The sequence below is a fragment of the Anolis carolinensis genome, chromosome 1, assembly GCF_035594765.1.
Source record: "Anolis carolinensis isolate JA03-04 chromosome 1, rAnoCar3.1.pri, whole genome shotgun sequence".
Classification (NCBI taxonomy): domain Eukaryota; kingdom Metazoa; phylum Chordata; class Lepidosauria; order Squamata; family Dactyloidae; genus Anolis; species Anolis carolinensis.
The window spans coordinates 128,382,478-128,407,000 of NC_085841.1; the positions used below are offsets into that span (position 1 = coordinate 128,382,478).

Below are 24,523 nucleotides of genomic sequence, written 5' to 3' on the forward strand. Positions count from 1 at the left end.
TGTGGGGATTGACCCCCGGTGTCACAGAACTTGATCCCAGAAGTCAGTCCCCACAGGCCCAATACCCCTTTCAGGAAGCCCCAGATCCATTGAGGTATTTAATTAATTCAGAGTAAACCAAGGAAACCTTGGTTTATTCCGAATTAATTTGTTTTTACTGGGGGCATTGCTTGGAAAACCAAGGCAGGTCCTGCATTTTGGGCCTGTCTGGATGGGCCCTGAGTCTCTGTAAATGACTTTGCTAAAGAATCATATGAGGTTTTACTACCAGGAAAATAGATTCTATTTCAGAATGATGACATTCTCTTAGATATTACTCATACCTGCAGCTTAGTATCTTCTCCCCCATACATCCCTGTTGAAGATCACATTTGATTCCATTTTGTTTTTGTCATTAAACAAAAAACTAAATTGGAGTCTTTTTCCCCTAATTTCTTCTGTCCTTAAACTATGCTCTTGGCTTAGTACCAGTGACGGTTCAACCGAGAGGCAAACTAGTCATTTGCCTGTGGCGCCATCCTGTAAGGGGTGCCCTCAAGGCAACTCCTGCCTCCGCTGCTGTGCCTCTGCTCTGCAGAGCCCAGTGCCTTCCTCCCTAGAAGGAAGACGTCGGGCCGTTTGCAGACGTGAAACAGCACTTCTCCAGTCTGCAAAGCATCCAGCAACTCCCTCTGGAGAAGGAGGATGTTGGGCAGTTTGCAGACTGAGAACCCCCCCCCCCCTTGGCTGCAACTTGCCTTGCAGCAGCCAAAGAGAAGGAATCAGGCTCCACGTGGAGCTGGCTCGGGTCCCTTTGATCCTTTTGCCTCCCCTGTAAAGCAAGCAGTGGAATTGGGGGGAAAGGAAGAAGGGAGAAGGGGGAAAGGAGCGAGGGAGTGTGGGGAGCCACTGTGACCCACTCACTGCTTTCCCATTTTAGTAAGTATTTTTCTATTTGTGAGTCCATTTAAGGGGCTTGTTTTGCTTGGGGGGGGGGCTTTGCTAATGGGGTTTATTGTTGTTGTTAGAAGAGGGACCAGGCCTTGGGGCCTTGGATCCTTTTTCCTTTGGGCCCTCTCTCTGTTCTCTTTCCTCCCAACCATTCCTACTACCTGCTGCTCTTTCTCTTTTCCCTTTGCAACATAAATGAGGGGGATCCTTTTGTTTGCAGTGTGTGTGTGTATACATACATACATATACACACATATATACATAATATTGGGATTTACTATGGTAAGAGAGATGGAGATTCCCCCATTTTTGAATGTAAACAATCCCAAAAAGACTCCAAAGGCTTTGCATTAGCTCCTGAAAGTATCTTAGATTGGAAAGGGGGAACCCCAAAGGACATCTAGTCCAACCCCATGAAGAAAACCATAAAATCCAGCCCTGGTTAAAGATATATGTGTATGTGTGTGTGTGTGTAATAAACACACTACTGCGTATATTAATATACATATTAATGTAATAAACACAATACTCAGAGCGGTTTACGAATAATATTGACATATTTACGTACAATGTATTATATTATTAGCATCGCACAATATTAGCAGAGCATAATGATACCGTAATAATAATACAGATTTTCAGAACATAACACAGTAATCATATTCTATATTATATTCTGATTCTGCCAACTTTGCAGTTCAAAAACGTGCAAAATGTGAGTAGATCAATAGGTACCGCTCCAGCCAACCAGGAAGCCGCCCTGAGTTCCCTTTGAGGTTGAGGTAGGGCGGGGTAAAAATGCAGTAAATATATATATATATTACCCTCAGAGGTTGTGAGATCTGTTGGAAACTAGGCAAGTGGCGTTTATGTATCTGTAGAATTTCAACAGAAAGGAAGAAACCATGAAAATGAACAAAATCTGAGTATTAAAAAAAAGCTAAAATTGGGACAGTAAAAAAAGAACAACACTCAGAAGACAAGAAACAATCAGGGCCAGTTAACCCTTCCAAACAAGGGATTCCCCCAGGCAGGAAGCAGCCAGTTCTTGAAGCTGAAAGGCTTTTCCATGCAAATCAAGGTGGCCAATTCAAATATTCACACCTGCCTCAAACAGAAAAGAGTTATTCCTCCCACCCTGAACATTCCACAGATATAGAAACCCCACTTGCCTAGTTTCCAACAAACCTCACAACCTCTGAAGATGCTTGCCATAGATGTGGGTGAAACTTCAGGAGAGAATGCTTCTGGAACATGACCAGACAGCCTGGAAAACTCACAGCAACCCAATGATTCCGACCATTAAAATATTTCATAACACATATCCGTGGAATGTTCAGGGTGGGAGAAAGAACTCTTTGTCTGTTTGTTGGAGACCAGTGTGACTGTTGCCATTAATCACCTTGATTAGCATTGAAAAGCCTTGCAGCTTCAAAGCCTGGCTGTTTCCTGCTTGAGGGAATCCTTTGTTGGGAGGTGTTAATCAATCAGGAGAGAATACTTCTGGAACCTGTTGTCAAAAGCTTTCATGGCCAGAAACACTGGTTTGCTGTGGGTTTCCCAGTCTGTATTGCCATGTTTCAGAAGCAATCTCTCCTGATGTTTCACCCACATCTATGGCAAGCATCCTCAGAGGTTGTGAGGTCTGTTCGAAACTAGGGAAGTGGGGCTTAATTATTTGTTGAAAGTCCAGGTTGGAAGAGAAAGAACTCTTGTCTGCTGGAGGCAAGTGTGAATGTTGCAATAGGCCACCTTGATTAGCATTGAATAGCCTTGCAGCTTCAAAGCCTGGCTGCTTCCTATTTGAGGGAATCCTTTGTTGGGAGGTGTGAGCTGCCCCTGATTGATTCATGTTTGGAATTCCTCTGTTTTTGTGTGTGTTGTTCTTTATTTACTGTCCTGAGTTTTTAAATACTGGTAGCCAGATACTCTTCATTGTCATGGGTTCCTCCTTTCTGTTGGAATTGTCCACATGCTTGTGGATTTCAATGACTTCTCTGTTGTCTGACATGGTGGTTGTGAGAGTGGTCCAGCATTTCTATGTTCTCAAATAATATACTGTGTCCAGGTTTTACCCCTTATCTTAAATGGCTAAGGGGGGAAAGCAAGGGGCTTGAGGCTGTTAGGAATTGTGGGAGTTGTAGTCCAAAACACCTGGGGGGGGGCAATTTTTGTCCATGCCTGGTAGGTAAGTGCACTTGCTGTTGCATCTTTGCTGGAAAATAATTCTGTGTACATTTAGAAAAGCATAAATACTACATATTTCAAGTAATGCATCATCATTTGATCATTTCATAGAATTCCAGCAGATTCTCAGAATGTGTAGGACACATGGGGGTGGGAATTTATGAGTAGCTGTCACACAGCCATATAACCCAGAATATCAAGGCAGAATAACCCAAAATATCTGCTTTGAACTGGGTTATCTAAGTCCACACTGCCCTATATCCCAGTTCAATGTTTGGTGTTAAATTCGCAAATATAGTAATTCCTACATAACATTACCATGTATTGAACTGCTTTTTCTGTTAATTTGTTGTATAACATGATGTTTTGGTGCTTAATTTGTAAAATCATAACGTAATTTGATGTTTATTAGGCTTTTCCTTAATCCCTCCTTATTATCCAACATTTTTGCTTATCCAACGCTTTTGTTTTTCAGTGATTGGTGGGGGGGGGGGGCGCCAAAATTCTGTTCGCCTGTACTTGAAAATTTCCTAGGGCCGGCTCTGCTTAGTACACTAGCATATCTGCTTTTTAAAGAAAAGTGCCTTCAGTATATGACTAATCTGTAGAAGGATCTCTCAAAATCTATGTTCAGGAAGTTGTAGGACCCCACAGATAATGCCACAAGGTATTTTGATATATTTCTAATGCATGCGTTATAATTTCTGTTGGTTTTAAATAATACATTAAATGCATTAAATCTGTCTTTGTGGGGCCAGACCAAGTCACTACTGTGTGTGTGTGTGTGTATTCTACCCCACCACCATCTCCCCGAAGGGACTCGGGGTGGCCAACAAAATACAACAAAGTGTATATAGATAATACAATACATAATATTATGTATTATAGATAATACAGAAATCTGAAATGATAAAAACCACAGACTTATGCTATCTGAGGAAGACAAGGAAATGTTACCCCATTCACTCACACAAATCATACGGCATACCCAAAGTTAGCCCAGGTGAAAAATATCTCCAAATATCTCCCATCATCTGTGGAGGGGAAAAAAATACAAAATAACTAACATTCTGCTTCTTGTAAGACATCCAAAGTCTGATGGATGAAGCAGCTCCCTCACTCCATCTACCAGTAGTCCAACTATCTCAATATAGGATACAGCAGCAGAAGACATTTTTAAAAAAGCATTGCATCTTTTCAGTGATTTACATCTGAGCTCTGGCTAACCCGTGGAAAGCATGCTGACACAGAGTGGTTGCGGAAAGGTTAACATGGTAAAATCTCTGTGTCTGTTTCTGTAAGCAGCAGTGTGCTGCTCTTCTGAATTTCTAATTGTGAAACATGTACCTTGGGGCCTGACAAGCTTATCTTTGACACTCTGATGCTTCGCCATTTCCAGACGACTGAGTAACCACTACCAAACTAGTAGGCTAGATTATGTATTATGACTAAGAGGGAAAGCATGAAATCTTGTAGCACCAAATTAGACATGAAATACTGCAATACTGACAACCTGTAACCTTTACAGAGTGCCAGCTGTCATGCTGTTTGGAGTATGGCTTATTCAAAAGGAACATCCTGCCCCTCTTGCCTAATTTTATATTTTCTTCTTTTTTGCATTTTAAAAGTGAAAAAGATCTAACTCACAGCACTTCTCATTTATTATAAGTGGAATTTTAAATGAGGGAAGGAATGCAAGTACAGCAGCTAATATGTAGCAGGGTTTGTTTCAGATTTTGATGAATCCAGAATCCAGAACCAAATGAGCCATATTTAGATGATTGAAGAGATGTCTGAATCAAAGTAGATTGTCTCTAGGGATATAATTCCTCATTATTTTTTGTTCCAAAGAGAGTAACAAGTAATTTTAATTATTTTCTTCTGGTCAAAAGAAAGTGATTAAAAATCACACAGTCATAAGTGCTGTTTCTGTCATAGAAAATGCTGTTTCCTATGCAAAACAGTTATTCACAGTTTTGTCCATAATAAGTTATGAACATTGAAGACTCTCATCATTCCACGATTCCTCTTATTAGAGTTTTTTTAATCATTATTGGAAGGGCACAGAGACATAAATCTCTGTAAATAATGTCTATAGTCCTGTATAGCCCAGCACAGTATAGAAGATCTTGTCCTGTTGAGCCATATGCCACCATTCAAGTGACTGAAGAAGTTCTGAAACTAACTGGCAAACCAAATCAGGATTGCCAAAGTGGTTTGCTGAACATGAAAGGATGCCCAGGATATCTCAGCACTGGTGCCATCATTTTGCCTCTGGCTATAGGGACACAGCCAGATGCTTCTGAGATCCTACTTATTTCCCACTGCGCATAGAATGGCTTCAGGTGTTATTCAATAAGCTTGTAGTATTACAAGCTCTTTAGCTTTCTCTGCCAAATAGTTTTGGTGCCTCACAAAACTACAAACTCCAGGATTCTATAATATTAAGCTGTGGCAGATAGTGATTTTAAACTGCTTTTAATTCAAGAGTGTAGATGCATGCTTGGAGGTTGAATGCAAACCTACTCAGGAGTAAATCCCATTAAACTCAGCAATGCTACCCAGATCAGAAACCATCATCCTGCCATGATACACCTAGGAACTAACAGAAAAGAAATATTGTTAGTCAAGAACATTTTTCACAGACACGAATGCACACATCTAAATCCTCTTATTTCCTGTGATGAATGCTCAGAATGGAGTGTGCCTCCATCCCCATAATAAAAGCTATAGAAGCAAAATGTGCCAAACTTGGCATTGTGCAGCCCCAGATTCTGCAAGGTCTTTTAAGTGACAACCCAAAAATGGTATTTGGTAAGAGATGAGCAATCATTGTGATAAACAGGAAACCAGCACTACCTCCCCTTGCACATATATAACAGCGCAGAACCCGTACTGGACAAAGAGAGCTAGGTCAGAACATAAATTCAGTGTGACACACTCTGACCTTGGTGATCCACCTTGGTATCCCTTAAGAATGAAAATACCCTGTTTATCAGATAAAAGCAGATCATCAAAGGCCAGATGTCTGTCAGACAGGTCCATTCTGTATGATGCCACCAACTCACATGAAATGTCTTCAAAGATGCAGTCAGGGAAGCCATGTTTGAAACAGAACAGCCTGTACAAAGAAGTGCAATGATTTTGCTGCTCCTAGCATCAGCTGCTTAAGGTGACCACTTAGGGGTCTTGGTAGGACCAGCTCTAGTCAGGTAATAAGGACCAGGGAAGGGCCAAATGTGTGCACACCAGATATTTTGGTCCATAGGCAAGCAGCAGACATATTACTTTTCAACTGTACCTATTGAGGTGGAGGCACTACATTTTCTGCCAGATTAAACCTCTGATGTGTCTTCAGATGACACTAACTGTGCTTATGAACTTGTATGCGGAAATAATAGCCAGTGCATAGGGAATGAAAAACTGTTATTTGCTCCATTGCTTCTGCTCTGGATATTAAAGCAAAGGCTACTGTTAAAGCGATTTTAATGTTATAGATGAATGCAATAGTTGGGCCTGAAGTTATATCAGTAAATTTCCCTGCCAATATAATGCAGACTGTCTCAGTTCTTCAGACAGACAAGAAGGAAGATGAACATATACTGAATTAGAGAGACAAAGTTCTCTGTTTATCACCCATATAGTTCCCATTGCTTTAGGAATAAATTTGAAAATGTCAAGGTCACATCCTGATGGCTGAAGTCTAATGTAGAAAATAAAAGGAGCATTATGGTTCCCAAGGGCTTTGAAGAGTAACACAGGACTTAGGGAGGCAATACCTAATGTCCCACTGGGAGGCTGTCATTGTTCAGTGGTTAAGTGGTTATGTGCTAATGGTCAAACACATACAATATTAAAGATGTTCAAGGAACTAGGAGCAAGCCAACTCACTTGCTATTGCTTTTGCTTCAGTAGTTTCAAGATCAGGAGTTATGCAAGACATTTGTCTTTATCTTTGAGAAGCTGACTTTAGTCCCAAAATCAGCAGATTTATATTTGCATAATGATCCTGGAATTTGCAGTTCTCCTAAGCCCCATGCAAGCCAGCTAGCATGGATAGCTAATCAGGAATCAGGAACTGAAGACTCCATCAGGATGAAAGGCAAACGACAGAGGTTTTATTCAATTTGCGCAAAAGGGACACTTGTACAGCACAGTTGCTCAAAGGGTACAAGTGTAAAAATACATTCACAAGCAGACACCTTTACACACAAAAGTTCCTATTCACTGACATTGTCCTGTTTTGAAATTTTCCTCCCTCTTTCCTGATTGACCAGCTGATGGAGCTGGCCATTATTTTTCCTGGCCTCTGAATGGGTGGGAGGTGGGTCCAAGCTAGCGCCTTTCACCCTGATTGGCGGAGGCGTGAGTGATGTAGCTGGAGATCTCCTTCCTGCTAGGCAGGGAAGCTCAGAAGCCTCCAATCAGCTGGTGGAGGCAGTCTGATGGAGGAAGGGGACTCTGGGAGCCATGGCTGGGATTGGCCTGGACAGTTGTCCTGTGACTGTCCAGCATCTCTAAGAAGATATCTCTGAGCTGTGAACAGATGGCCTCCTGTTGGGATCTGAAAAGGTCATTTGCCTATGGATTATGATGGTTGGCATCTGGGGTGTGGATGTGGCATCTAGAAGATTGCTCAAGGAGAGAGGTTATTGGAGATTACAGTTCTGAGTAAATAAACATTTGTCTTCCTTTTATCAAATGTATTAATAAAATAATAAAAAGTAATAAAATAATAAAAATAGAAGTGATGCTGAGTAAGGGAGGAGGAAAGAGATTGTCAAGAGTCAGACGCCAATTAGCGAACAAAAATAGAGTTTATTCAGCAGATAAGCCAAAAAGTAATGTTAACACAGAAAAAACCTTGAAACACTTCACTATCAGTGCTTCAAGAGCAGTTCAAACAAAAATATAATTCAGCAACACAAGCAGGTAAAAACAAAGCTAAACAAACTTAGTGCAAACTGCACTTTCTGAGTCCAAGCCCTGCCAGCCGGCTCTGTAGTTTTCAAAGGAACAGTTCCCAAAAGAAAACACCAAATTGGTCAGGAAACAAACAAACAAACTAAGAATGCAGTAGACTGCTTCCACAATGTGGATAAAGCCGAAGGCTCCAAAAGGATGGTGAAAAGACGTCGTCCAGGATTCCAAGGTCAGGTCAGGAGATAACAGCGGTGTCCAAAGAGCAAGCCAGGAGTCAAAAGCCGATAGTAGTCATCAATCACAGGGCGAAGGCAGTAGCAAGGTCAAATTCCGATCCAAGGTCTGAAGAGGGTGCAGCCATCCAAAACAGGTCCACGATAAGACACAGCGAGAGCCAAGCTAGGTGATAACAGCAGATTCAAATCATAGTCCAAGTCCAGTCTTCATGGAAACACAGAGATCCCAATGGCGCCTCAGCAACACCTTGCCACACGCAAGGTGCAGTGGCCAAACATTCCCATTTTATTCCCCTTCCTCCTGGGTGAGCAAACACTCACACCCAAACACCAGGTGTCCCAAATCTACTCAGAGTCTGAGCTCCACACAGCTAGAGCTCGTGGATCTGGAGTACCTAGCAATTCGTCGGAGTCCCAATCATCCTGCCCACACTTAGCCCCATGAACACTTAAAGAACCATCCTCCCTTCTCCAAGCATCCCAATTGGGATCAGCTCCTGCAGAAACCCCAGGTTCAGAAGTATCCATAGACCCCAAATCCCCAGACATCTCCGGTGGCTGTGCCCATTCAGTGCCCGCTTCCCCAGCCACCACCTGTTCCTCAGCATCCATCTCCCCATCTGAATCTTCCTCAGAAGATCCCCCATATAGCTCTCTAAGTCGCTTCCTGCGCAACTCCTCCAGTGAACCCTCATCACGAGGGTTTTTTCTTCCTCTTCGAATTCCATCCCCATCAACCATAATCCCCGAAGGCGCAGTCACAACAGAGATTAAGAGAAAGGGGAAGAGTGGGGGATCTTGTCAAGGCTGAGCAGCAACTGAGGAGGTAATTTGCAGTATTTTATTATACTTTTAACTTATTCAATTATGTGTACCTTTGCAGAAGAAGGAAAATAAATAAAAAATAAGAAGAAGGAGGAGAGAAGTGAGGGGGGAGATATATATATATATATATATATATATATATATATATATATATATTAATTAGCCAGGGAAAGAATGAAGGAGATACAAAGTGGCTGCAGCCAGGAAATGGAGGTGCTTTGGTTACTGTGCAGCCGTCAGCTGGCTTCCTAGTGGAGAGGGGGAAGACAATCAGCTGTTGAATCTCCTCCACAGCTGCAGAGGGTCACCAGTGCAGAATGGCCCGAGCCATACTGCCACGATGTCCGTGCTGGGATGGGTGCATGGGGGTCTGGGGGTCGTGACGGGTGGGCTCATGCAGGTCCTGGGGGTCCCGGGAGACCATGGGAGACAGAGACCATTTTCAGTTCATTATGGCCTCTGTCCTTGGGAGAACTATAGATCGCGGAGTCCAAGTTATATATATATATTATTAAAGGGGGGGGGGGGGTCTGGGATTCTCAATAATAATATTATTGCTGTATGTTCAGGGTGTTTGTCTCTAGCATCAACTTCCAAAGCCATACCTCTTTTGTGGGTCCCATGAGAAATAAATAAATAATTGGGCTCATTATCCAGCATACCTTGAATGGGAAAAAGAGATAATTTTGTCAACTACCACAACCACAGGAGATATGAAAAATGAGTGGCCATGTATACAAATGCACTCTTTTTCTGAACTGCTGGAATCATACAAATGACAGCTGTTGAATCTGTAGGCATCAGTAATAAATGATTGCTTATATATGCAATGACAATCCTTGCCATGTCACATGCTTTCTCACAGGTCAAACATAACCAGAAGTAATTTTGCAGGGGATACAATACAAATGAACTGGAACTTGAAAAAACTATTTATTTGTATTATTCATTGTCTGGAGTGAAAGATAGGTTCTGTAAATGTAAATGTTACTGTTCTGTGATGTGTTATTAGTGCCTTAATGTTACGATTGCCCCTGTGTTTTTGAAATCATAATACCCCTCTCCCAAGGATGCCCTTGTCTTAGAAATTAGTGTTTGTTGTAGATGGCCACTTCCCTGAAGCTGACCTTATGTCTACAGCTTAGATGCAGGTTTCTTTCCATCTACATTTAAGCTGTATAGAATGAAAGTAGTATCTCCAAAAGGGTATTTGCATCAATGGTGTAATTACTGGGTTCCTTTTTAATAGCTGCTCCCAGACTGTGGAACTTCCTCCCAAGAGAAACCAGGAGGGCCCCATCCCTACCGGCCTTCTGCAAGCGGGCTAAAACTTTCTTCTACAGGCAGGCATTTGGAAAAGGATAAGGGGCACATTCCTGGGGATAGGGTGGTATACAAATGATGATGATGATGATGATGATGATGATGATGATGATGCTGATTAGTCATCCATCTCCATTTTGTGTCCAGTGCAGGCACAGTGGATAATCACTTGTCGATATGTCCTTATAACAAGATACAGAGCAGTAAAGGCATCTGTTAGAACTTCCTGAATATTTTCTAATTATCCTGAAGATGAAGTTGCTGACACGTGTCAAGCTATAGAGACATAACCAATCTCTGCCCATTTAATGGCTGCTTTGCACCAGCCACTAAATGGGCAGAGATTGTGAAGGGAAGTGGAGGAGAGGTGTGATGTAGTTTGCATTTTTATGGGACATCTTTTGTGACCTTATTACACAAGGAAGCCACTACCCTTCCTACCATGCCAAGAAGTGTGGCAAAACGGTAATCACGAGGGGTGACTCCATTATGCTGCTCTGGCATGGCAATGCTTCCTCCATCACATAGGCAGGCTCCCATATTTGGAGGGAAGCTTCCTGGGATGCTTCCACTCCAGTTGTGGGCAGGACTCCACTGAAAGACTAGCAATGCTGTGTGATGGGCACCAGGCTCATCCATCGCTATACTGGCAGGGAAGCATCCTAGGATGTTTCCCAAGCCCCATGTGATGAAGTTATTGATTATATGAAAACATTATCAAATGTATACAAATATATTCATCCCATGTCACAAAATGACATCTTTGAAGGCTTTTAAACAGAGGCTGGATGGCCATCTGTTTGAGGTACTTTGATTGTGCTTTTCCTGCATGGCAGGGAGTTGATCAGCGGGAACTCAAACACAAATGACCTCCTATATATACAATTGAAAATGAATCAGTTCAGTAAATAATATATCTGGCAAATTAGTATACTGTTTAAATTCACAGTAATATCAAACACCATCAAATGGATTGTCCCATATACATTGAAATGCAGTCGGCGTTAAATTCACAGTAATAACAAGCCGCCTCAAATGGATTGTCCAATATACATTGAAGTGCAATCGGCGTTGTATATTCTATTGCCGAGAAGAGTAAGTTCGCCACGACCGGTTTCGGCCCTGCATCAGGCCTTCCTCTGGTGGTCTGAAAATAGTTACGTACACTAACATAAGTAACAAAATATATCCATAAAACATCATCCATTGCCTAATACTAACATGGTTCCAAACTTAACACTTGTTCTCTTTAGAGATACATGTCATTTACATTATGAAATGTATATCAAAGACACCAATAGTTACATACACAAATATAAGTAACTACCTATCCATTGAATAATAACTATAAACAACATTACAATATACTTACATAGTTCCAAATTTAACACTTGTTCTCCTTAGAGATACCTGTTTTTTACAGTGGAATCTAGGTCAAAGGAACAAGGAGTGGCCATAAGCATTAAAGAGTTACAAACATCCAAAAATTTGTGTTTAAACAAATTGTATATTTCTAAAACAGTATATACTCACGGGATACTCTGCTGTGTGTTAGGTTCTAATTGCGAGTATGAAAAGCATCAAGGGGTTGCCTCAATTTAAAGGGGAAGATGTTAAAGAAACAGAAAGGTTTATATGAAGATATAGAAGAAATACCACCAGATGGTGCTATGAGTACCCTTATTGTATTGGGTGTATTCAATTAGGGATTTATAGTATGCTAAGGTTCTATATATAACAACTGTATGAATTTTGTTCATTTAAGCCCTGTGGATGTTCTGTCCGTAATCTGAAAATCCAATATGTTTCCCTTTGCAAAAGTTTATTATTGAAGTCCATATGTTTGGATTGTGATACTACTTCTAGTATGTGGTATTTGAATGATTCAGGACTATGCTGTAGATCACAGAAATGTTTGTACAGTATGGATTCTCTGACATGATTTCGTATTTTGCTCCTGTGCTCTATAATTCTGCTCTTAACTTCTCGACGAGTCTGCCCCACATATGATAAATTACAATCACAAATTATCATGTAAATAACCCCTTTGGTTGTACAGGTGGCAAAATGGGGAAATTTAAATTCGAATGATAGATGTTGGTGTGTCAAGATTTTGGTCTCTATCAATTGGCTGCATACTGAACAATGATGGCAGCGATAGTTGCCCACCAGATTAGATTTTACAGTCCGGGGCCTATTGGTTATGTTTGAATGTACCAATATATCCCCAATATTCCTTGTTCTTTTATATGCTACCAAAGGGGGTCTATCACATCCAGGGATGTCTCTTATTAAGTTCCAGTACTTTTTAACAGTTTTGATGGCTAGATTGGACACACTTGTAAGTGTGAGTGGCCATATCAATCTGTCTACTCCTGGTCTAATTTTGTCCTCTAGGAGTTTAGATCTAGGAATACTGGCAACCTTCGAGTAGGCTGATTGTATTATGGACTCTGGGTAACCTCGATTTCTGAACCTGCTTTTTGTCTCTTCCATTTCCTGATTGAAGTCCTGTAGGGTAGAGGAGTTGCGTTTAATCCTGAGCATCTGTGTAAAGGGTAAATTATTTTTTAATGCCCAATGATGGTAACTGTTGTAATGTAACAAGGAGTTTCTATCAGTGGTTTTTCGGTGGTTACTCACTTTCAATCGATCATTTTCCTTTGTAACCACGACATCTAGAAAAATCAAGGATGTAGAACTGATGTTTCCTGTAAATTTAATTTTGAGGTGAATTGTATTGATCCAGGATAATAACGTTACTGCCTCCTGATGTGAATTAACAATGATAAAGATATCATCAATAAATCTACAATATTTGATAATGCCGTCCGCTACAGGGTTCTTTGTGTGATTCAAGATAGTTTCATTCTCCAAATTATCCATGAATAAATTGGCTATCGCTGGCGCGACAGGACTGCCCATGGCTACACCTTGTATTTGGAAATAGTATTTTTCATCAAATTTGAAGTAATTTTTTTCAAGAATAATATCAAGAAGATCCAACAAAAAAAAGGTGGGAGGGTGGTGATTAGGCCTCCTGTTCAAGGTTGATTCACATATATATCGTGCCTCCTCTAACGGAATATTGGTATACAGTGATATTACATCTACAGACATCAGGACTGCATCTGTTGGGATCACCAAGGATTCAATAATGTTAATAAAATGTTTTGTATCTCTAACATAGGAAGAAGTCTGTTTCACAAAAGGTTGTAAATAGTGGTCCACAAATTTAGCTAGTGGTTCTAAGACTGAGCCCGATCCGGATACAATAGGACGGCCAGGTACCGGTCTGATGTTTTTATGTATTTTGGGTAGAGTATATAGTACAGGGATTCTGGGCCATGGTGTATGTAGAAATTTATATACATCCTCTGATATATATCCAAGTGCCAGCCCTTCCAATGTCACCGTTCTTATAATTGACTGGATATGGTGTGTAGGGTCCCGTTCTATATTGAGATAATGTTCTCTTACAGATAATTGTCTATGGATCTCATCCATATAATCAGTGCGGTTCATTAATACTATGGCTCCACCTTTATCAGCTGGCTTCCAAACCAGATCTTTGTCATTAGCTAAATTGTGAAGGATGTGCCATTCCTTACTGGAAAAATTTGTACTGTATGATCTTTTGTGCTTTATAATTGTACAACATAATTCTTCAGATACTGTCTTCTCAAAAACTCTGAGGCCAATATGGTCAGTCGTAGGAAAAAAATTACTCCGTGGTTTGAAAGTGGAGGTAATAGGGTTTATTTTGGTTCCAAAATGATGTCTTAATCTAATGGTGCGAAATAACCTAGCTAATTCTATTCGCATCCTAAATGGATTATACTTAGGTTTAGGGACAAATGATAGACCTTTGTTGACAACCTCCCTCTCTTGAGGGGTTAGAACTCTTCTAGATAAATTCACGACTAGGTCTTCCGTTTGGCATTTGGAGCCTCTTGAAAAAAACGATTGGGTCTATTCCTAGTACGCCCCGTACGTCTGGGTACCCGAATGTTATCACTCCTAGTAGAGGCCATGCTACGTCCTGAACTGTCTGACATGGATTCTGTGTCTTCTTCAGAAGTATATTCACTAAACCTTACTTGTTTTTTAGAATATTGGCGTTTAGAGTATAGCCACTGGTAAACTCTGTTATTGTTGTAATCATTTTCATCCCGCTCAAACTTTTTAAGTTTGAAAGATCTAAGTTGTTGGGAAAATTCTTTAAGTTTACATGTGAGGGTGTCCAAATCAGTTTTAAACTGGTCCTCAGAGTTGAGTCTCTCCAATATAACCTGAGTTTGGGTTCTTACATTGGCAATTTCATCATTGGAGCGTGCAATAAGTAAGAGCATCAAATCCTGCGAGCACTTATTGAGAATTGCCACCCATTTTTGATTAAAGGATTCATCATCATGAAACATTCCTGGGGGTTTAAAAATCCGTAATCCCCTAGGAATTCTGTTAGCTCTGATATATTCTGCCAATGTTGAAGCATGTAAATCTAATCTAATCTCTCTGCGTTTCAGTTTTTCATACTCCCTTATGCCTGTTGCCGTGTTGGGGTTACCAGAAGTAGATTCCCCAGATTCAAACAATGATCTGTCTTTGATTAAGGATTCCTTAAATTTATCATCAAAACTTAATCCTTGTTGCCACTCAGCCATGACAAAGCAAAGCTTTGGAAAGAACACTCTAAATGGGTTCCTGAGTCAACTCAAACACAAATGACCTCCTATATATACAATTGAAAATGAATCAGTTCAGTAAATAATATATCTGGCAAATTAGTATACTGTTTAAATTCACAGTAATATCAAACACCATCAAATGGATTGTCCCATATACATTGAAATGCAGTCGGCGTTAAATTCACAGTAATAACAAGCCGCCTCAAATGGATTGTCCAATATACATTGAAGTGCAATCGGCGTTGTATATTCTATTGCCGAGAAGAGTAAGTTCGCCACGACCGGTTTCGGCCCTGCATCAGGCCTTCCTCTGGTGGTCTGAAAATAGTTACGTACACTAACATAAGTAACAAAATATATCCATAAAACATCATCCATTGCCTAATACTAACATGGTTCCAAACTTAACACTTGTTCTCTTTAGAGATACATGTCATTTACATTATGAAATGTATATCAAAGACACCAATAGTTACATACACAAAATATAAGTAACTACCTATCCATTGAATAATAACTATAAACAACATTACAATATACTTACATAGTTCCAAATTTAACACTTGTTCTCCTTAGAGATACCTGTTTTTTACAGTGGAATCTAGGTCAAAGGAACAAGGAGTGGCCATAAGCATTAAAGAGTTACAAACATCCAAAAATTTGTTTTTAAACAAATTGTATATTTCTAAAACAGTATATACTCACGGGATACTCTGCTGTGTGTTAGGTTCTAATTGCGAGTATGAAAAGCATCAAGGGGTTGCCTCAATTTAAAGGGGAAGATGTTAAAGAAACAGAAAGGTTTATATGAAGATATAGAAGAAATACCACCAGATGGTGCTATGAGTACCCTTATTGTATTGGGTGTATTCAATTAGGGATTTATAGTATGCTAAGGTTCTATATATAACAACTGTATGAATTTTGTTCATTTAAGCCCTGTGGATGTTCTGTCCGTAATCTGAAAATCCAATATGTTTCCCTTTGCAAAAGTTTATTATTGAAGTCCATATGTTTGGATTGTGATACTACTTCTAGTATGTGGTATTTGAATGATTCAGGACTATGCTGTAGATCACAGAAATGTTTGTACAGTATGGATTCTCTGACATGATTTCGTATTTTGCTCCTGTGCTCTATAATTCTGCTCTTAACTTCTCGACGAGTCTGCCCCACATATGATAAATTACAATCACAAATTATCATGTAAATAACCCCTTTGGTTGTACAGGTGGCAAAATGGGGAAATTTAAATTCGAATGATAGATGTTGGTGTGTCAAGATTTTGGTCTCTATCAATTGGCTGCATACTGAACAATGATGGCAGCGATAGTTGCCCACCAGATTAGATTTTACAGTCCGGGGCCTATTGGTTATGTTTGAATGTACCAATATATCCCCAATATTCCTTGTTCTTTTATATGCTACCAAAGGGGGTCTATCACATCCAGGGATGTCTCTTATTAAGTTCCAGTACTTTTTAACAGTTTTGATGGCTAGATTGGACAAACTTGTAAGTGTGAGTGGCCATATCAATCTGTCTACTCCTGGTCTAATTTTGTCCTCTAGGAGTTTAGATCTAGGAATACTGGCAACCTTCGAGTAGGCTGATTGTATTATGGACTCTGGGTAACCTCGATTTCTGAACCTGCTTTTTGTCTCTTCCATTTCCTGATTGAAGTCCTGTAGGGTAGAGGAGTTGCGTTTAATCCTGAGCATCTGTGTAAAGGGTAAATTATTTTTTAATGCCCAATGATGGTAACTGTTGTAATGTAACAAGGAGTTTCTATCAGTGGTTTTTCGGTGGTTACTCACTTTCAATCGATCATTTTCCTTTGTAACCACGACATCTAGAAAAATCAAGGATGTAGAACTGATGTTTCCTGTAAATTTAATTTTGAGGTGAATTGTATTGATCCAGGATAATAACGTTACTGCCTCCTGATGTGAATTAACAATGATAAAGATATCATCAATAAATCTACAATATTTGATAATGCCGTCCGCTACAGGGTTCTTTGTGTGATTCAAGATAGTTTCATTCTCCAAATTATCCATGAATAAATTGGCTATCGCTGGCGCGACAGGACTGCCCATGGCTACACCTTGTATTTGGAAATAGTATTTTTCATCAAATTTGAAGTAATTTTTTTCAAGAATAATATCAAGAAGATCCAACAAAAAAAAGGTGGGAGGGTGGTGATTAGGCCTCCTGTTCAAGGTTGATTCACATATATATCGTGCCTCCTCTAACGGAATATTGGTATACAGTGATATTACATCTACAGACATCAGGACTGCATCTGTTGGGATCACCAAGGATTCAATAATGTTAATAAAATGTTTTGTATCTCTAACATAGGAAGAAGTCTGTTTCACAAAAGGTTGTAAATAGTGGTCCACAAATTTAGCTAGTGGTTCTAAGACTGAGCCCGATCCGGATACAATAGGACGGCCAGGTACCGGTTTGTGTATGTAACTATTGGTGTTTTTGATATACATTTCATAATGTAAATGACATGTATCTCTAAAGAGAACAAGTGTTAAGTTTGGAACCATGTTAGTATTAGGCAATGGATGATGTTTTATGGATATATTTTGTTACTTATGTTAGTGTACGTAACTATTTTCAGACCACCAGAGGAAGGCCTGATGCAGGGCCGAAACCGGTCGTGGCGAACTTACTCTTCTCGGCAATAGAATATACAACGCCGATTGCACTTCAATGTATATTGGACAATCCATTTGAGGCGGCTTGTTATTACTGTGAATTTAACGCCGACTGCATTTCAATGTATATGGGACAATCCATTTGATGGTGTTTGATATTACTGTGAATTTAAACAGTATACTAATTTGCCAGATATATTATTTACTGAACTGATTCATTTTCAATTGTATATATAGGAGGTCATTTGTGTTTGAGTTGACTCAGGAACCCATTTAGAGTGTTCTTTCCAAAGCTTTGCTTTGTCATGGCTGAGTGGCAACAAGGATTAAGTTTTGATGATAAATTTAAGGAATCCTTAATCAAAGACAGATCATTGTTTGAATCTGGGGAATCTACTTCTGGTAACCCCAACACGGCAACAGGCATAAGGGAGTATGAAAAACTGAAACGCAGAGAGATTAGATTAGATTTACATGCTTCAACATTGGCAGAATATATCAGAGCTAACAGAATTCCTAGGGGATTACGGATTTTTAAACCCCCAGGAATGTTTCATGATGATGAATCCTTTAATCAAAAATGGGTGGCAATTCTCAATAAGTGCTCGCAGGATTTGATGCTCTTACTTATTGCACGCTCCAATGATGAAATTGCCAATGTAAGAACCCAAACTCAGGTTATATTGGAGAGACTCAACTCTGAGGACCAGTTTAAAACTGATTTGGACACCCTCACATGTAAACTTAAAGAATTTTCCCAACAACTTAGATCTTTCAAACTTAAAAAGTTTGAGCGGGATGAAAATGATTACAACAATAACAGAGTTTACCAGTGGCTATACTCTAAACGCCAATATTCTAAAAAACAAGTAAGGTTTAGTGAATATACTTCTGAAGAAGACACAGAATCCATGTCAGACAGTTCAGGACGTAGCATGGCCTCTACTAGGAGTGATAACATTCGGGTACCCAGACGTACGGGGCGTACTAGGAATAGACCCAATCGTTTTTTTCAAGAGGCTCCAAATGCCAAACGGAAGACCTAGTCGTGAATTTATCTAGAAGAGTTCTAACCCCTCAAGAGAGGGAGGTTGTCAACAAAGGTCTATCATTTGTCCCTAAACCTAAGTATAATCCATTTAGGATGCGAATAGAATTAGCTAGGTTATTTCGCACCATTAGATTAAGACATCATTTTGGAACCAAAATAAACCCTATTACCTCCACTTTCAAACCACGGAGTAATTTTTTTCCTACGACTGACCATATTGGCCTCAGAGTTTTTGAGAAGACAGTATCTGAAGAATTATGTTGTACAATTATAAAGCACAAAAGATCATACAGTACAAATTTTTCCAGTAAGGAATGGCACATCCTTCACAATTTAGCTAATGACAAAGATCTGGTTTGGAAGCCAGCTGATAAAGGTGGAGCCATAGTATTAATGAACCGCACTGATTATATGGATGAGATCCATAGACAATTATCTGTAAGAGAACATTATCTCAATATAGAACGGGACCCTACACACCATATCCAGTCAATTATAAGAACGGTGACATTGGAAGGGCTGGCACTTGTATATATATCAGAGGATGTATATAAATTTCTACATACACCATGGCCCAGAATCCCTGTACTATATACTCTACCCAAAATACATAAAAACATCAGACCGGTACCTGGCCGTCCTATTGTATCCGGATCGGGCTCAGTCTTAGAACCACTAGCTAAATTTGTGGACCACTATTTACAACCTTTTGTGAAACAGACTTCTTCCTATGTTAGAGATACAAAACATTTTATTAACATTATTGAATCCTTGGTGATCCCAACAGATGCAGTCCTGATGTCTGTAGATGTAATATCACTGTATACCAATATTCCGTTAGAGGAGGCACGATATATATGTGAATCAACCTTGAACAGGAGGCCTAATCACCACCCTCCCACCTTTTTTTTGTTGGATCTTCTTGATATTATTCTTGAAAAAAATTACTTCAAATTTGATGAAAAATACTATTTCCAAATACAAGGTGTAGCCATGGGCAGTCCTGTCGCGCCAGCGATAGCCAATTTATTCATGGATAATTTGGAGAATGAAACTATCTTGAATCACACAAAGAACCCTGTAGCGGACGGCATTATCAAATATTGTAGATTTATTGATGATATCTTTATCATTGTTAATTCACATCAGGAGGCAGTAACGTTATTATCCTGGATCAATACAATTCACCTCAAAATTAAATTTACAGGAAACATCAGTTCTACATCCTTGATTTTTCTAGATGTCGTGGTTACAAAGGAAAATGATCGATTGAAAGTGAGTAACCACCGAAAAACCACTGATAGAAACTCCTTGTTACATTACAACAGTTACCATCATTGGGCATTAAAAAATAATTTACCCTTTACACAGATGCTCAGGATTAAACGCAACTCCTCTACCCTACAGGACTTCAATCAGGAAATGGAAGAGACAAAAAGCAGGTTCAGAAATCGAGGTTACCCAGAGTCCATAATACAATCAGCCTACTCGAAGGTTGCCAGTATTCCTAGATCTAAACTCCTAGAGGACAAAATTAGACCAGGAGTAGACAGATTGATATGGCCACTCACACTTACAAGTTTGTCCAATCTAGCCATCAAAACTGTTAAAAAGTACTGGAACTTAATAAGAGACATCCCTGGATGTGATAGACCCCCTTTGGTAGCATATAAAAGAACAAGGAATATTGGGGATATATTGGTACATTCAAACATAACCAATAGGCCCCGGACTGTAAAATCTAATCTGGTGGGCAACTATCGCTGCCATCATTGTTCAGTATGCAGCCAATTGATAGAGACCAAAATCTTGACACACCAACATCTATCATTCGAATTTAAATTTCCCCATTTTGCCACCTGTACAACCAAAGGGGTTATTTACATGATAATTTGTGATTGTAATTTATCATATGTGGGGCAGACTCGTCGAGAAGTTAAGAGCAGAATTATAGAGCACAGGAGCAAAATACGAAATCATGTCAGAGAATCCATACTGTACAAACATTTCTGTGATCTACAGCATAGTCCTGAATCATTCAAATACCACATACTAGAAGTAGTATCACAATCCAAACATATGGACTTCAATAATAAACTTTTGCAAAGGGAAACATATTGGATTTTCAGATTACGGACAGAACATCCACAGGGCTTAAATGAACAAAATTCATACAGTTGTTATATATAGAACCTTAGCATACTATAAATCCCTAATTGAATACACCCAATACAATAAGGGTACTCATAGCACCATCTGGTGGTATTTCTTCTATATCTTCATATAAACCTTTCTGTTTCTTTAACATCTTCCCCTTTAAATTGAGGCAACCCCTTGATGCTTTTCATACTCGCAATTAGAACCTAACACACAGCAGAGTATCCCGTGAGTATATACTGTTTTAGAAATATACAATTTGTTTAAAAACAAATTTTTGGATGTTTGTAACTCTTTAATGCTTATGGCCACTCCTTGTTCCTTTGACCTAGATTCCACTGTAAAAAACAGGTATCTCTAAGGAGAACAAGTGTTAAATTTGGAACTATGTAAGTATATTGTAATGTTGTTTATAGTTATTATTCAATGGATAGGTAGTTACTTATATTTTGTGTATGTAACTATTGGTGTCTTTGATATACATTTCATAATGTAAATGACATGTATCTCTAAAGAGAACAAGTGTTAAGTTTGGAACCATGTTAGTATTAGGCAATGGATGATGTTTTATGGATATATTTTGTTACTTATGTTAGTGTACGTAACTATTTTCAGACCACCAGAGGAAGGCCTGATGCAGGGCCGAAACCGGTCGTGGCGAACTTACTCTTCTCGGCAATAGAATATACAACGCCGATTGCACTTCAATGTATATTGGACAATCCATTTGAGGCGGCTTGTTATTACTGTGAATTTAACGCCGACTGCATTTCAATGTATATGGGACAATCCATTTGATGGTGTTTGATATTACTGTGAATTTAAACAGTATACTAATTTGCCAGATATATTATTTACTGAACTGATTCATTTTCAATTGTATATATAGGAGGTCATTTGTGTTTGAGTTGACTCAGGAACCCATTTAGAGTTGATCAGCGGGCCCATATGTTCTCTTCCAACTTAATGTAAGCATAAATGCTTTTCCAGTGTGTTTATACAGGAAAAAATTATAATTTGCAACATGCTGTGTCACTGTATAAGTCCTGCTGATCTGCAGTGGAAAAATAAAGTACAAACTAAGGGAGTTAAGAATTGTGACCTTCATCTGAGCTGTACTCATTAATACTGTTAATTTAGCCTTGTGTGTAAAGAAATAGCACCAAAAACATGCTAATAGCATACCAAATTCTTAGATATGATTAATTTTGAAATGCACTTTTGCATTAGAATTAATGCTGTTTGACATCCCTTTAACTGTCATGACTCAATGCTATGGAAACATAGGGATTATAGTTTTACAAGGACCTTAGCCTTCTCTGTGAAAGAGTGCAGGTGCTTCAAAAAATTGCAAATCCCAGAATTCAATGCCATTGAGCTGAAGTGGATTCAGACTGTTTAATTATATAGGGTAGATACACTTATAGGAAAAGCATATTTATTTTTAATTCCTTATGTCTTGGTGCTAGAAATAAAAGTTTACAAGAATACATCAAATCACATTTATACAGCCACTTTTGAGAAGGAAGGATGAATCTAGCCTTGGGATCCTTCACGGGCAATATTTGACATTTAGCTTAAATTAATGCTTTAAAAATGATCACCCTACATGAACCAACAACACTGAATGCCAGTATTGCTAGACCTCCCTCCACATGTCAAATACTTAGTCATTTTCCATTATCACTATCAGTTATGAATGATACGATATTATGTTGTGCAAAAATATTTACCTCCAAACTGACTCAGCAATTCAAATTCCACTGCTCAGTTCAGCAGCCATTTAATTTGATTTACTATAATAACACTGAAATAATACCTTACAATAAATCTCAAAATGACCTCAAAATACAACTTTGAAGCCTTTAGAGTTTGCCATAACCTCTAATAAATCTTTCAAAGATAAAATCAATAGTATATTAGGTTCAGAAACCTTATCAGCTGAGTTTTTTGCAGCAGTTTGGAGGGGGGTGGTTGTGCTGTGGCTAATACGTTGGTATAGACAGGAAGGAGGCAATGAAATGCTAAAATGCTGGATAGAAGAGATGCTAGCTTTGAGCTGGATTGTTCCCAGATGCATTCATTAAAAACTTCTCTCAGTGGCATCCTTGAGGGGAAAAGTTTCCTTCCATGAAAAAAGACAATGAATTTTTCTCAAGGAAAGACATGGCATACAGCTTTATCACTAGATTTCCTTTCCCTAATTGTTGCCCATTTTCAGTACCTTTCTCTATGCATTTTTGAACACCCTTGAAAATGTTCTCCACCTGATGAAATAACATGCTTTCATTCAATGATACGGTAGTAATAAGCTGCAGGATAATACTATATATTACTAGCGATTGATTTGGAAGTATATATTTCATCCCGCTGCAACTTTCCTCCTACTGCTCTCAGTGCATGTAAACTTAAATAGTTTATAGTTGCTCTTTCTTGCCTTGATGCCAAATGTGTCGATCTTGCTTCACAAACTTTCAAAAAATGGAGAAAAACCAATTAAATGTCTCTTGGAGCATTTTCATTCTAACCCAATCAACAATACTGATGTTTGTTTTATTATTTAACTTTAATGAGCCTAACACAGCCAATGGCATTATAATTAGTCCACAGTACTACTTTCTTCAGTCTGAAGCCTTGCGATGTAGAGAAAAGATAACACGGTTTCCAATAAAAATGGTTTCAAGCCATCAGAATTTAGTTTTGTAATCGTATGGGTGAAAGCCATTGTGGTGCAATAGTTCAGGCATTATACTGGAACTCTAGAAACCATGTGTAGTTATGGAAAAACACTAGGCCTTCCTGAATCTAATGGGGTATTGAGCCTCTGGAGACTCAGTCCTGGGATGCCCCAGGGGTGAGTCTCCACTGCCACCACACACCTTTTGTACTCCTAGAGCCCAAAGGTACGGGAGGTGCCCACCACTTCCATTCAACTCCCCATTTAATCCTAAAACTTACTTTAAAATGTCACTGGCTGCCATAAATCCTCTTCTCGCAACAAAAATGATGTGCTAGAAAATGGGAGGGGGACAGGGGCATCTCCTCAGCTGTCATTTTCTCATGGAAATGCAAGGAAGAAGCAGGAGGAGGATTTATGGAAGCCAAGGACATTTAAAAGTAAGTTTTAGGGGGTAGATGGGGGACTTCGGGATTGGGGGGGGGCTGAAGCCCCTCAAGCCCACCCCCCCCCCCGGCTACATACCTGGCAGTAGCACGATGACAATGGACAAAGCAAGTATCCCCCAAACTCCAGAATGGCTTGGAAAAATTGAGATCATGTCCGCTATTCTCTCTAAGCAGAACAAAGTGCATTGTATTTAATTTTAGCACTTTGATAATTGTAGCACTTTCTTACTACCAGGGGTCATATGGAACTGTGGGATTTGTAGTTTAGTGAGGTATCAAAATATCTCTGCCAATAAGCTTTAGACCAATGGTTCTCAGCCTGGGATCCCCAGATGTTTTTGGCCTTCAACTCCCAGAAATTGACTGGGATTTCTGGGAGTTGTAGGCCAAAAACATCTGGGGACCCC

At 39.4% G+C, this 24,523-nt stretch overlaps 2 protein-coding genes across 2 annotated transcripts in view; both read left to right on the forward strand.

The window, feature by feature from the left end:
• Positions 1 to 24,523, forward strand: part of eys (eyes shut homolog) — an 804,562-nt gene that overhangs the window by 164,391 nt on the left and 615,648 nt on the right. The gene's annotated exons all lie outside the window — the stretch shown is intronic.
• Positions 18,927 to 21,688, forward strand: LOC134295701 (uncharacterized). Its single transcript, XM_062969080.1, has 2 exons — positions 18,927 to 21,379; positions 21,606 to 21,688. The coding sequence occupies exon 1, from the start codon at positions 18,927 to 18,929 to the stop codon at positions 21,021 to 21,023; it is 2,097 nt and encodes a 698-aa protein (XP_062825150.1). The 3' UTR covers positions 21,024 to 21,379; positions 21,606 to 21,688.

Coding starts and splice junctions, on each gene's coding strand:
- LOC134295701 (XM_062969080.1), top strand. CDS start 18,927: ATGCGAATAGAATTAGCTAGGTTATTTCGCACCATTAGATTAAGACAT.